At 45.4% G+C, this 14,393-nt stretch overlaps 1 protein-coding gene across 2 annotated transcripts in view; it reads left to right on the top strand.

The window, feature by feature from the left end:
* The window catches only part of NCBP1 (nuclear cap binding protein subunit 1), a 36,070-nt gene extending 25,367 nt beyond the window's left edge, over window positions 1-10,703 (top strand). For both annotated transcript variants that reach the window (XM_004600255.2, XM_055139653.1), the window contains 8 exons: window positions 1,056-1,178; window positions 2,615-2,717; window positions 3,530-3,623; window positions 4,663-4,766; window positions 7,256-7,370; window positions 8,028-8,156; window positions 9,232-9,345; window positions 10,533-10,703. In XM_004600255.2, the coding sequence (XP_004600312.1) occupies window positions 1,056-1,178; window positions 2,615-2,717; window positions 3,530-3,623; window positions 4,663-4,766; window positions 7,256-7,370; window positions 8,028-8,156; window positions 9,232-9,345; window positions 10,533-10,646 (896 nt within the window). In that variant the 3' untranslated portion in view covers window positions 10,647-10,703. The remainder of the gene's footprint in view (window positions 1-1,055; window positions 1,179-2,614; window positions 2,718-3,529; window positions 3,624-4,662; window positions 4,767-7,255; window positions 7,371-8,027; window positions 8,157-9,231; window positions 9,346-10,532) is intronic.
* The last annotated feature ends 3,690 nt before the right edge of the window (window positions 10,704-14,393 follow it).

The raw sequence follows: 14,393 nt of genomic DNA on the forward strand, positions 1-14,393 counted from the left end.
CGCCAGGCCCATGTTTCAATGCTCTTTTTTTTGGCTCTTCTTTAGTTTGTGACTTTTTTTCAGTCTGAAAAGCCTTTTCTAATTCCAGTTCCTCCTCTGGGGTCCACTCAAGTTTAACATTTTTGAAACCTGAGTAAGCCAGTTTGAAATCCTCTCTGGCTAATTATGTGACTGTCTTAGTTCTCCGGCTGGAATGTAGACTCTTCGGTGGCAGAACCCTATTTTCCTTCATGGATTTTTCTCCCCTAATTTCAGGATAAAGCACACAGTACAAGTGACTTGTTACAATTGACTTTGTTCTTTCCAGATTCTTAGTCACTCATACTGTCAGGATCGCCTTTTTGTTAGCTCTCGTCTACCTTACAAGAAAAGTAAATTTCTAATCCTAACCCCAGCCCTGACTCTAATCCTGACCTGCCCTGCAAAAGAGTGGGTTTCTTGTTCTGGTAATGGCTTACAGGATTCACTAGGGCAGGTTTTATGCAGTCAGGTGTTAACTAATAGACACATGAAGTCTCGGTGTGTAAGCATCTACCATTTGCAGATGTATGTCAGAGAAGGGGAGAAAGCTGACAAAAACTTTCGAAGCTTGTTCAAACTCATTCTGTTTTTTTCTGTCTCAGGAAAAAGGAAAGGGGGCCATTGGCAAAAAATAAAAGAAATAACACTAGTTCTCTGCTCACAACAACTGATGGGACTTGGGGGCTATAGTTGGCAGCTGTGACTGTCCAGGTTTCATCTCGCACCCCTGAGGAAGATTAACCTCTGGCCCCCTTCCCCCTGGTGTGCTCTGAATTTTGATTAAATGTTCTTAAGGAAGTATGTATTGAGAATTAAAACTTATTTTGTAAAACATTGATTCTCCATTGGAAGGACTAAACCATTGACCATTAAAACTTTAATTTCTGAAGACTAAATATTGATTTGGGGAGTAGAATATTCTGTTTTGAAAGGAAAATATGTAAAGTTTTCAGTTTTGAAACTGTTTGCAAGAATAAACAAAAGAAAAACCTGGCCTTATTCCCTCTCTTCCCCCGTTTCCCTTCTGTCCTTAGATTCTCTTCCTGGACATTCTGTTGCCCTCTGCTTATCTGTTGCCTTTAAAAGTAAAGCAACCAATGATGAAATCTTCAGCATTCTGAAGGATGTACCGAATCCTAACCAGGATGACGATGATGGTAAGGGGATTAAACATTTCTTGAGTAGAACCAAGCATATGCTAAAGCATAAACTATAACTGACAGTGGGAGTTTCTCTTAGGACACCACTTCAGTCCCTGTATGGTCCTAAACTCTGTTAGGAGTGACCTCTGAACACAGAGACCCCCAAGCACCGTAGAGTAATCCAACCCCTCGTCTGCCCCCATCCCTTGAGACTGCTGGGAGTGATCTCTGAGCACAGATGGGTAAGATGTGGTCACTGCCAGGTGTGGACCAAAGAACAAATCAGGAAGTTTCTAACAGGAAAATCTGGTGTATTATAGTATTGAATTTTCCTCCAATGTAAGCTGTTGCAGTGTGCTGAGTACAGGCCATATGATTTCAACCACATCATTGAGTATCCTTGCCGCCCCACACTAAAGTGTAAAAATTAACAAAATAACTTCTACATTTACCTGAATCAATAAATGAGTCAATAAGCATACCATGAAATTACAGTAAATGAGACAACACAGGACCACACAAAACAAAGACGTCACTGATACAGTTGAAAATAACATCAGTGAAGCAGTTGAAAAAAGTGACTGACACATATGGGTAGCCATTTTCAGGGGAAATGTTTTATTTGATTTGTATATAAGGACATGTTCATAGAAAAATGACAAAAATGATTTGGGGGTTATTAATGGCCTTTTGGATATTTCTAAGACTTAGAAAATTTATAAGGTCTATGGAAGTGTAAGTCACGATAAAGGTACTAAATTCAGACATTGTCAGACTTTTTTTTAACTACTTTAGACATCTTAACATAAACTTGTAACATTTAACATAAGGTTAAAGGTTTACTCTGATTGCTTTGTATTAGCATCTCACCACTGTGTGGAGAGGAACAAGCACGGGAATCTCTCTGGTTCTTTAAGAGAAATGGATTGAGTAGCTCAGAGGGATAGAGCACATACTTTGCATGTGGCAGATCCAGATCCAAACTCTGGCACTGTATGATGGTGCCCTGGTACCTCCAGAATTAGCCCCCAAGCACTGCTGGGTGTGACCCAGATACTAAAACAGCAACAATGAAGAAATTGATGGTGAACAATAAGGAAACCATCCTTCAAATTTAAGAGTGGAGATTAGTTTTTTAGAGGCTGACTGGAGAGAGAATAAAGGGGTAAGGCAATAGCCTTGCTGGTGACAAACCCTGGTTCGGCCCCTGTATGTGAGCCAGGAGTAAACCTTGAGTACTTCTGAGTATGGCCCAGAGACCAAAAAAAAAACGTAGTTTATTCTAAGTGTTTTAATCAGAGATGGCATCTTATTTCTTACTGTACTCAGAAATCTTCCACGAATGTCTGAGTTATTTGTGTGTGAGCCTGCTATCTGGTTAGCATTCTAGGTGGAGACCCAGGAATTGTTACCTTAGGCATTTCTCATTGTCTCACTGTGGTATTTTTCAGATGAAGGATTCAGTTTTAACCCACTGAAAATAGAGGTCTTTGTACAGACTCTGCTACACTTGGCAGCCAAGTCCTTCAGCCACTCCTTCAGTGCTCTTGCAAAGTAAGTTTAGTAAGAACCCACAGCCTCTGTTGAATGTTGGGAGCGTCATATCATTGCTGTGCCAGTGATACAGTAACTCTTGCCTGCTGTGGTTGAATCTAAGCATCTTTATCACAGAATTAAATAATCTAATCAGTAGTTTCTGGTTGTGGTAACTACATCCTTTCTCCTGGCCCTTTCAGTCTCTGTATAAGTCTGCACCTAAACACTAAATGTTCGCATTTTCACATAGACCTGGAGAAACTAGAGAAGAAGCTGGTTCCATAAGACAGTGTCACTCCACCCACACAGGAAGCCCCACCTCTCTCCAGGAAGGGGAGCACAGATGGAGCCAACACCATTCGGGGGAGTGCCACAAAGGTTGGCATCTAAAGACAGAGCTTCCTGACTCATCACACCACTCAAAAGCAAGAGTGTGTAGTTCTTCCAGCCACAAGGAGAAACTGGGCCCTTCAGTGCTTAGTTTCCTACACTATTGTGTAGCGAATTCTACAAAAGGTTTAAGGTTACTTCACCTGTATTTGGAGAATTCCTTAGCCCTCATCTGTTCTTAATACATTACACACTGTAACCTTAGGCTAGTAACAGCACAGTGCTCTTAAGATTGCGTGACCAATTCCATACAAACTGAATTCCTAGTCATACCTCTTATACCCTTAATGGCTATTATTTGATTATTTTGCATTTATATGTTGTATTGAAGGTTGACTGTTAAATTTAATAACGTTGAAAAAACTTTGAAAATACTTTGAAAATATGGCATTTCTTAATGAAGTTTGTTATCCCCTCTGTTCCCCTAATATTCTAATAAGGTTTCATGAAGTCTTCAAAACCCTAGCTGAAAGTGATGAAGGAAAATTACATGTTCTGAGAGTTATGTTTGAAGTCTGGAGAAACCACCCACAGGTAAAATTTATTTACTTGGACAAACTAGTTGAGTCTCTGATTAGGCATAGGTATTAATGTGAAGCAATTAATTCCATTACTTATGTATATAAATATAAACCTGATTCTGCTTATACAATGGTTTTAAATCTAATTTTTCCAGTGACATGGGAGTAATGATGTTCATTCTATAAAGATCAAGTGTTTTGATTTGTGGAATATATCTGCACATTTTAATACTTAGTACATGTGCCTCTCACATAGGTGATTGTACCAGTTTCCTAGTTTCTACAAACAAACTCCAGATTTCTCAGATGTCATTATATCGTTTTCACATTAATGCTGTGTATTATAAAGAGGAATTAAAATAGATTTTATTTGGAATATATTTAACTTTAAAAAATGAGAAAACATTCTTAAATGTTTAAAATTTTTGTTTATATATTACCTAATATTAAGATTAAAGTATTACCATTTAGTTTTCCTTTTTTTTTTATTTTTTTTATTTTTTTTGGTTGTTGGGTCATACCCAGCGATGCACAGGGGTTACTCCTGGCTTATGCACTCAGGAATTACTCCTGGCGGTGCTCAGGGGACCATATGGGATGCTGAGAATCGAACCCCGGTCGGCTTCGTGCAAGGCAAAACACCCTACCTGCTGTGCTATCGCTCCAGCCCCTAATTTTCCTTTTTATTCAGTCAAACATGATGTTGTATTCTTTTTTGGGGGGGCGGGGGAGTCACACCCGGCAATGCACAGGGGTTACTCCTGGCTCTGCACTCAGGAATTACTCCTGGAGGTGCTCAGGGGACCATATGGGATGCTGGGATTCGAACCTGGGTCGGCTGCCTGCAAGGCAAATGCCCTACCCTCAGTGCTATTGCTCCAGCCCCAATGATGTTGTGTTCTTGTACTTGCTATACTATTTCTGATAAGGGCAGAAGATAGAATAGTAAGCTCTCTATACTATGAAAACAAATGTTACAGCCCCTCCTATTTTATCTTACAGCAATGGAATGTATGTAAGTATGATTTACCCTAATAATTATTTCATTGTAGATGATAGCTGTGCTTGTGGATAAGATGATTCGTACACAAATTGTTGATTGTGCTGCGGTAGCAAATTGGATCTTCTCTTCAGAACTCTCTCGTGACTTTACCAGGTACGATTGTCTAAGATTGGGTTTTACATACAGTTCTCTGACCTGTGAACTCCAAATTCAGGCCTCATCCAGCCCCGTATTAATACAGTGCTCGCCCAGTCTGATATATTCACTTGGCAAAGGTTCCTGGAAATAAAGTCATGGCTGCCTCAGTGGCACAGTTAAGGAATTTGGACTCAGCTGACAGATCAAATTGCTGCTGTCGGGGTGCAGACTTGGGAGAGACCATCGGGCCGTATTTCAGGACTCGGCCAGGCAAAGTGGGATGTGGGGAAGAGTTCCAGCTCCAGTGGGAACCTGGAGCTGCGTGCCAGGAACTGGGAGACACCGCGTCTCAGATGAAGTATGCATCGCGTCGGGGAAAGCCCGGTGGGAGCCCACGTGCCTGCCTGGAGGGGAGGGAGTCTCCCTCTGTCAGAGACCTGCGCTGAGCTCAGGTTATTCTCATTCACTCCTCGCCTGAAGGAAAGGGTGTCGGACATTGTCGCCATGGCCTCCTGAAGGTTGTGAGCTCTGACCCTCTGTGCCAGAGACTTGAAAGCCCATCAGGGCCTTTCTCCTCTCCATGTTTCTCTTAACAGTAGGAGACAGGTTTGAAATAAACTGGCAAGAGGGTGTGCGTGAACACTATGGTATCGACCAAGGTGACGATCACAAATGGGGACAGCAGAAAGGCCTTCCAAAATTCTCTAATTCTCAGGAACCCGCCCCCCCCACACTTGTGTTTGTTATTATCCTGAATAATAGAGATTTGCAACTCAAAGCCCTGTGGAGGGTGGGGGGGACTTGACTATTTTCCATGCTCCAAACGGGAGCATGCTTAAATAGCTCACACAAAGGCTTACAAATAAGTGTGGTGCCAGAATTCAAACATCAGCATTCTTGAGTTGATATTTGCCCTAGAGTGCTCTAGTTTGAAGCATTCCTAACTCCGCAAGGCATTGCGTCTCCCTCTCCCCAGCTCGGTTTGGTCCTGGCCATACAGTGACTCTGCTTATGATGCAGGAATCACACTAGACATGTGGTCTGTCACTTGAGCTGTCTCCTCCACCCTAATCTGGCCTTTCTTCCTGTCTACAAATGTCCTTGGCAGTTTTTTTGAGCAAGTCGTTTTATCATCTTTCAGCTCTTGTCATTTCAGTCAAATTTGCAGAAAGTACACATTTGTGCACCTCCTGAGATTAGGAGATGTAGATTATAGGCAGAAAAGTAGTTACAAAGCTATTTTGAAAATGTGAACCATCTGAGCGACTTCTTTGGGGGGGGGGGGAAAGGGTCTCCCAAACAGTCTTCAGGGAGCCTCGGGGCGGGGGTGCTCCAGTGCTCCCTGGGGACTTTGCTAGCTGTCGTGCTGGGCCTCGCACCTAAGGCCTCTTCAGACCAGGTGTCTAGACTTTATACTGGCTACCTTGTAGATACCTGCTGGCCCCCTCTCTCCCCACCCCAGTGGTGTCGGGTCAGGCCCAGGGGTTTCCATGCATGCAAGCACACTTTACCCCTGAGACACATCCCCAGCCTTTAGGTAACATTTTAAAGTATGTTCAAGACAGTTTTTGTTCTTTGAGGTAGCTGATTTCTACAAAATTTTATATATTTTGTTTATGAGTTTTTTTAATTTTTGGTGAGAGAGGGCATACCTGGTGGGGTTAAGGGAGTTGGGGCTTAGGGCTACTCCCAGCTTGCACCATGCCATGCCAGGGATCAAACCCAGGCCTCGCACATACAAGGCAAATGCCTGACCACAGAGCCACATCTCAGCTATAGAAAAATATACATTTTTCTATACATTTTTGAGGTGAGAGGAGGCCTCTGACAACCAGGTCAGTGTTAAAGTGCTAGGGCCCAAAGACACGGTGCTCCTCAGGCCCTGCAGTGTCTCCAAGGCCAGCCACGTGCTGGGCGTGTGCTTAAACCCTGTTCTTGCTCTCTGGTCCCTTACCTCATTTCTGAATCTACACATTAAGAGCGTTGTCAGCTAATGAATTAAATGTTCCTAGGTAATTGGCTGATTGTAGTCCATGCAAAACGAGCCTCACATTTCAAGAAAAAGTCAATGCTGTTAGGAGAGAGGGGTATATTTCTTTGTTCAAGATGGATTTATTTTTTTCCTCTGGCCTGCTATTTCAGTGGATTTATAACTACTTTCTCTGTGTCTTGAAGAGGATGAAAAAATAAGAAAACTGACAGGGGCAGGCCTGGAACTAGAGGCTTGTAGAGGCTACAGTAGAAGAAAAGGTATATGTTGCTGGAACATGGTGGTGAATTGTGCCCAGGGTGCGCTTTCTCTGGGCACAATTCAAGGCTTTCTCAGACTTGAAGGTCTGTGATACAGCTCAGTGGCAGGGTGCTTGCATCATATATCCGAGGGCCTTGATTCCCTGCTGCCAGATTTGTGATGAGTAGGTTATAAAAGTGGAGGTCTTATTTTCTACAGCATAGTTTAATATACAGTAACAAAACAGTAACCAATCCTGTATTATTACTTTAAGGCTGTTTGTGTGGGAAATCTTGCACTCCACCATTCGAAAAATGAACAAACATGTTCTGAAGATCCAGAAGGAATTAGAGGAAGCTAAAGAAAAGCTTGCAAGACAGCACAAACGGGTAAGCCTTGAGTCAGTTGGTATACTGGGGAGGAACCAACCGTTTCTTTCCTTGTCTTCTTGTCTTTTGGGTTTGGGTTTTGGGCCTCACCAGCTCTGCTCAGGCCTTCTCCTGGCTCTGCACTCAGGGGATCGAATCGAACCCTGGTAGGCTGTTTGGAAGGCAAACACCCCACCCGCTGTACTATCACTCCAGCCCCCCACTGTATTTTACTTTGGGGTCACACCTTTCTCCATGCCAAGGGGCTCACAGGACCCTAATCCTGGATGTCCCCAAACAGTGGTTCTGGTGTCACTAATCCAGTGTTTGCAGCAACCATCCTAGACGGTGAGACACAACTCTGCTGAGCAACGAGTATTGACTGTTTATTTCCTCTGAGCTTCAACTGTTTGCATTTGAAAGGAGGGTGTGCCCTCGTGTCCCCCTCCTGCCCTGAGTGGGAGAGGTTTCTGCTTGAGTGCAGCGTATCTGTGTCGTTGCTCTTGATTCAGGCCCCAGGACATCACCATAGCCTAGAGAAGGACTAGGTGGGTGTCGGGGGTGCGTAGAGAACTTGTAACTGTCGCAGATGATTGGGTACATTCTTCCGCTTGTCTGGGGGGATAGAGTATGCTGTAATTCTGAGCCGGATTTTAATTTATTCTTTGCATTCTGTAGCGAAGTGATGATGACGACAGAGGCAGTGACAGGAAAGATGGGGCTCTTGAGGAACAAATAGAAAGACTGCAAGAAAAAGTGGAATCAGCCCAGAGTGAACAGAAGAACCTCTTCCTTGTTATATTTCAGGTACATCTTTTCACTTGGGACACTAGAATGTAAAAGGAAAAAACATGTACTTCTCTAGTTTTGAAAAATGTTTTTATTCCTAATTTAAATTTATTTGTCAATTTATAGAAGAGTTTAAAAGTATGAAAGTTTACAAAGGAAATAAAAATTCATCACTAGAGGGTTGGAGAGATAGTAGAGTGGGCAGGGTGCTTGCCTTGCATGAAGCCAACCCAGATTTGATTCCCAGCACCCATATGCTCTCTCAAACCCCGCCAGTAGTGATTCCTAAGCACAGCCTCTAAGGTGTTTCACAAAGAGAAGAACACCTCTGTTAGCACATGTGCCTCCTAACTGTGCTGTGCACCTAGCATTCTTGTTTGACATCTCTCTGTGCATAAAACGTAAGAGGGTGCCTTGTTAATGACCTCTTATCTCTATTCTTGGCAGCTTCTCTACTGATGAAATTGTTGTATATAAATTCCTGTTAACATTGCTGATTCCGCCCTCAAATACTAAGAAGGAAAATTACTAGCATAAATAATTGAGATGTTAAAGGTCTTAGGTTTTCCTACAAAGGTTGTACCAATTGTCATTACCAGTCGACCTTTCTACACTGAGAAAAACTGGGAATACTGCAGTGGTGAAACAAGCTGTACCTAAGCTTTCTTAGACGTTAGTGGGGAGTGTAAGCACTGTAGCACTGTCTGCAGCACTGTCGTCCCGTTGTTCATCGATTTGCTCGACTTGGCACCAGTAACATCTCCATTGTGAGACTCATTGTTACTGTTTTGGCATATCAGATACACCACGGGTAGCTTGCCAGGCTGTGCTGTGTGGGTGAGATACTCTCAGTAGCTTGTCAGGCTCTCCGAGAGGGGTGGAGGAATCGAACCCGAGTCGGCCACGTGCAAGGCAAACGCCCTACCCGCTGTGCTATCGCTCCAGTCCAGTATCAAAAAAGTGATTTTACTCTGCTTTGCTCTGTAATGCATCCAATATTGTACAATAATGTCTAGAACATAGTAAGAACTCAAAAATACTTGGGGAGTGTAAGAACCCTTCTAATCCCTCTAACTTCATCCCCGCTTCCCAGCGTTTCATCATGATCCTCACCGAGCACCTGGTCCGCTGTGAGACCGATGGCACCAGTGTCCTGACTCCCTGGTATAAGAACTGCATAGAGAGGCTCCAGCAGATCTTCTTGCAGGTTTGTGGGGGACCGGGGGCGATGAACTGCTCCGTTCCCAGCACAGAGATTTCCCATTTTAAGAACATCAGATTTGGGCCTGGAGAGATTATACAGGGATTAAGATGCATGTGGCCATCGCTGGTGCAACCCTAGAGGCCCCCTTAATGCCAGGATAGCTTGGGGGTCCCCGGCACCACATCTTGGGCTCTCACATTTACTGGCCCAGTTGGTTCAGAAGTGCTAGGAGGCACCTCCTCCCCCACAAAAATCATCAAATTTTGTCAGTTTATATAGCACCTATGGACCCTTTAACTTAACATTTGCTTTTCTTAATTGTTGCTTACCAAAATATCTCAACTTAAATTGATTATTACTCAGATTTCCATTTGGCCTTTCTCTTAGCTAGAAAACCTGAGTCAAAATGTTTTGGTTTTGGGGGCCACAGCTGCCTTACTGGGAGGTCCATATGCAGTGCTGGGGATCAAACCTAGGTTGGCCACATACATGTGAGGCAATGAACTTACCCACTGGGCCCTTATCATCAGCCAAAAGCATTAGCAACCCTTGTTCCTACAGGGACTCCCAAGATGTTCAGGGTACATGAGAGGACATGGAGTGTTTCATTTTTTCCCACTCCCCCTCATTCCCCGCCCCCCTTCAATTAGGCTCAGGTTGCTAATTTTCAGTAAGACAGGAGTCCTTTTTAAAAGGTGGAAAAAGTGAGGGCTGGAGAGCTCAGGGGGCTGAGCACGGGCTTTTGACGTGCCTGTGATGCAGGTCAGCAGAGTCCCCCAGGTACCAGCATGTGTGGCACTGTCCCCATCTCCCGGCCCCAGTGACAGAAATCAGGAAACACGGTGTGGGTTTCTCTGTGGTCTGTTTAAGCTATGCTGTGCTGTCTGGCACGGGAGATCCCCTAGCTGACCCCCATCTAACCTCGGTGGCCGCAGGAGCTGCTGCTTCCACATCCACAGAAGCACATTAGAGACCCACTGTGTGTGGGGGGGCAGGCCCCCATCCAGACCCAGGGGCCCCTCACCCACAGCCTGTGCTTGTAGCACTGAGCTGCGGCCCCACCTGGTCAGCTTTGGCGTTTCCAAGTTCCTGAGCCACCGTTGAGTCGTGACATGGGTGTGCTGGCGAGGGGCATTCCCGGGGCCTGCCAGCGTGTCCTGCCCGCCCTGACTCCTGCTTCTCTGTCGCAGCATCACCAGATAATCCAGCAGTACATGGTGACCCTGGAGAACCTGCTCTTCACTGCCGAGTTGGACCCGCACATCCTAGCCGTGTTCCAGCAGTTCTGTGCCCTGCAGGCCTAGGGGCCAGTGGCCCCTTCTGTTAAGATTTTTTTCAATCTTAAAATTTGTCTTATTTTTGATGGTTTGAATGCTTGCTTTCTTGTAGTACCCTTTCACTTCTTTAAAGCAAAAGGGGTAGGGGATGGCGACGGTGAAGAGTACAGCTTTTGTTACCTTCATGACCCCCAACAGGCAAATGTTCCCTAATGACAACAATGTGACAGTGACCGTAGGATGATAAATGTGACAGGTACAACTTTTCTGATACTTTTTTTTTTAAGGCACAGTTGATAACTGAGGTATGGGTGACACGAGAGGTCAAGCTTACAAAGTAGTGTAGAGTTGATGGATTTACCGTCAAGTAGCAGAGCTGTCACTGCTTCTAGATAACCTACTGTGGCTAAAATAAAATGAAAACTTGGTTTTTAAAACTTTGGTATTTCATGATTTAACATCTCAGTCTACTCTGAAAGGGGTGGCTTCTTCCTGAAGGTATACTTATTCTCTGCATTTGTCTGAAGTGTATTTTAAAGCTGTCGCGCAGAGAAGTGTTACTAGAGTGACAGTTCCCAGGTTTGTCTAAACAGGTCCCCTGGGTGTCTGTGACTATTTTTCATAAATAAGCCTCCCCCCGGTCACACAGACACAGAGCAGACTGCGGCCCGGGCGGCGCACTGTGCGGCAGCCCCCGGGCGCCTGGGCCCTGCTCCCGTCTCTGCACAGTCGTCCTGGGTCACGAAGCGAGGGACACCCAAAGAGGGACTAGATGTCACTGGGTTTGCTGATTCAGGTCTGGACTGTTAATGTGGAACTTGGCGCAAATAACCACTAATTCCAAAGCCCTTTTCCTGTGAGGTGCTGAGGCTTAACTGAAACAAGAATGCACCGTGAAGCAATATGTAAGCATAAAGGAGACATTCCAATCTCTAGCACTCTTGGTCTTTTTCAGTAACCTTAGATAAAAATCACAGATAACCCCACAACTGGTAGTCTTTTTGTATATTTGTACCATGGGGATTTACACACATACACACACACACACTCTCTCTCTCTCTCTCTCTCTCTCTCTCTCTCTCTCTCCATCAGAAGTTTATGATGCTTTAAACGTTGTTCATATTGATACATGGTTTCTTATATTTGGAAGCTGTAGGCTAGTCTCAGTTGATGGGAATTCCTGGGATTTTTAAATTCTGTAAGATTAGGTCCATAGCAGGATCCTGGCAGAAGGGACCAAAGGCTCAGCCGTGGTAAAACATCATTTGTTTACTGTTCCTCCTCATCACTGTGTAATTAGTTAGCAACGTCCCGTGGTCCTCCAGAGCCAGGGGATCACCATGGAAGGCCTCGGGAACTCTGGCCGTGCCCTGCTCTGTCATCCTCTCAGGATACCCTGCAGAGTCCACTCGGTGTATTTGCTTGGTCCAGATTATAGAGGGATTTCTGCTAGGTGTTCCTTTCTCTCAAATTCTCTCCGTGTATAATTGTTCCTTCTCTATCACTGTGCATGGCCCTACTCTGTTCCAGGCTGGCTGGCGGGGGGTCAGGGGGAGGTGGGGGAATGGGTTGCATTCTAGAGGAATAAAAGATGCTAGGGTCAGGATTCAACGGTTACTTCCCCCAGTAATGGGGATCACAGACAAAACAATGGGATATCATGTACACTCTTGGAATAAATTAATAGTCTGTTAAATTGCACTGGTGGTGCCATTTAACACGCTTTTGTCGAAGTGAACATAATTTTGCTCTCCATGATTCTAAGTTTTCCCCCCAGGGGTTATTCAGGCAGCAGTTCATACAAAGACAAATTGTGTCTGCTTCTCCTGGGAAGGATTTAGTAATTATATTACATATAACCCACTCCTGCAATTTTTTTTTCTTTTTGGGTCACACCCAGCGATGCACAGGGGTTAACTCATGGCTCTGCACTCAGGAATAACTCCTGGCAGTGCTTGGGGGACCATGTAGGGTGCTGGGAATTGAACCCTGGTCGGCCGCGTGCAAGGCAAATGCCCTACCCGCTGTACTATCATTCCAGCCCCTCCTGCAATTCTTTCGTAAAGTGAAAGATGAGAAAAGAACTTGCTAACCAACATAGAGCGCAGATTTGGCATTGAGTGATTCTGGACACGGGTTGGCTTTAATTGACGAAGGTAAAGAATAAACAGATGCTTACCAAAGGCAGATCTAAAGTATTGGGTCTTGAGACTTCGAGCTCACCAGTAAATATTAGTGCTAGGTGCTAGGCGGGGGGACCACACAACACGGTACTCAGCCCTCACAGCATCTTCTGATTGAAAAACGTCACAACAGGCCTGGGAAGTAACTTACCCAAGGCCCACAGCTAGTACCTAGGTCCTGCATCTCCCCAAACACTGATGCTCAAGGCTCTGTCCGTGAGAGCCTGAGTCACTCCTGTCACCGAGTCCTTCCCAGGAAGGTTCTGCTTGCTAACAGTGTTGGCTGAGCTGTAACACTCAGCAGAGCACACTTCATAAGAACCCAGCACTTGGTAAAGATTCAACACCGCCACATCAAATACTTACCTAGAGACCAGTTAACAGACTACTTGGGTTTGGGCATGTTTTGACTTTCAGCCTCAAAAGGAATAAATAGCCAACAGCTATGTGGAAAGAGAAACAAATATAGAAACAAGCTATTTTGCCCATTTGTGGCAGCAGGATCGGGTTGTGGGGTGTGCCTGGGGGAGGGCCCCTGCCTTAGTCGCCCGCCGTGCACCACCGCCCAGGCTGAGCAGGGGCCTGTCAGCCCTCAGGCTCCTGAGCTGTGCTGGGCGGCCGCTGGATGCCACAGCCAGGGGCACATCTGGAAATGGCTGACGGGTGCACCTCCCGGTGAGCACGGCTTCAGGAGCGTGACCCTCACGAACACACCTATGTATAATCCTTAGCAAGCACCACAGTCACGGACGTGAGCCCCACAATAATGGGGTTGGCAGGCCGGAGAGGGGAGACATGTCAAAGAACAGCCTGAAAATATTCCGTTTGTTTACCTGTTTCCAGAATGGCTCTGCCTGGACCCCGTGTAGTCAAGCGCATGGGCAGACCCTGTTTCTGGAACCGCTTTAGAAGGGGTATCGAATGGAAATGACCCGGGTGCCTAGGGCAGTGTTATGAGAGGTAGCGGGTAGGTCGGCACTTCCTTTACAGGGGCTCCCGAGGCCCAAAGCAAGATGTCTTCCTGCAGAGTGAGCTTTCACAAGAATACCCCTGACAGTCCTTAGCACGGTCCTGTTCTGGCACACGGTGAAAGTGAGCGCCTTTTGCACCGTCTTCCCTTTCTATCCGGATTAAGAAAGCTATCGAGGTATTCTTGGGTGTGTAGTAGGAGTGATACCATCAGACTCACGAAACTCATTGTTCTGCCTTTATGTTTAGTCAGACCTTTCCAGCAATCGCGCTCTGCTTCCTCCTGAGTTGGGAGAAAGTCTGGAATCTGGGTTAGACTGTGGAAGTGTCAAAAGGTGAAAGGTTGAAGGCCACTGAGTTCAAGACCTGACCCGGGAGCAGAGAGATGGCTCCAAGCAGCGGGCCGTGTGCTTTGCATGCGGGAAGCCTCAGCTTGGCCCCTAAGAACTACAGCTGTGACCCCTTCACTCTCCACAAAAAGAAAAAAGGAAAGAAAACCAGACCTGAGCCGGCTTCAGAAGGTCCCTCTCTCCCCGCTCCTCATTTTCTAAATAAAATCATTTTACTTAAGGCTAAGTCTCTTCCTCGATCGCATCTCCATTTCAGTCGCCTTTGCAACTAC

Source organism: Sorex araneus, chromosome 1 (genome assembly GCF_027595985.1).
Source record: "Sorex araneus isolate mSorAra2 chromosome 1, mSorAra2.pri, whole genome shotgun sequence".
Taxonomy (NCBI): domain Eukaryota; kingdom Metazoa; phylum Chordata; class Mammalia; order Eulipotyphla; family Soricidae; genus Sorex; species Sorex araneus.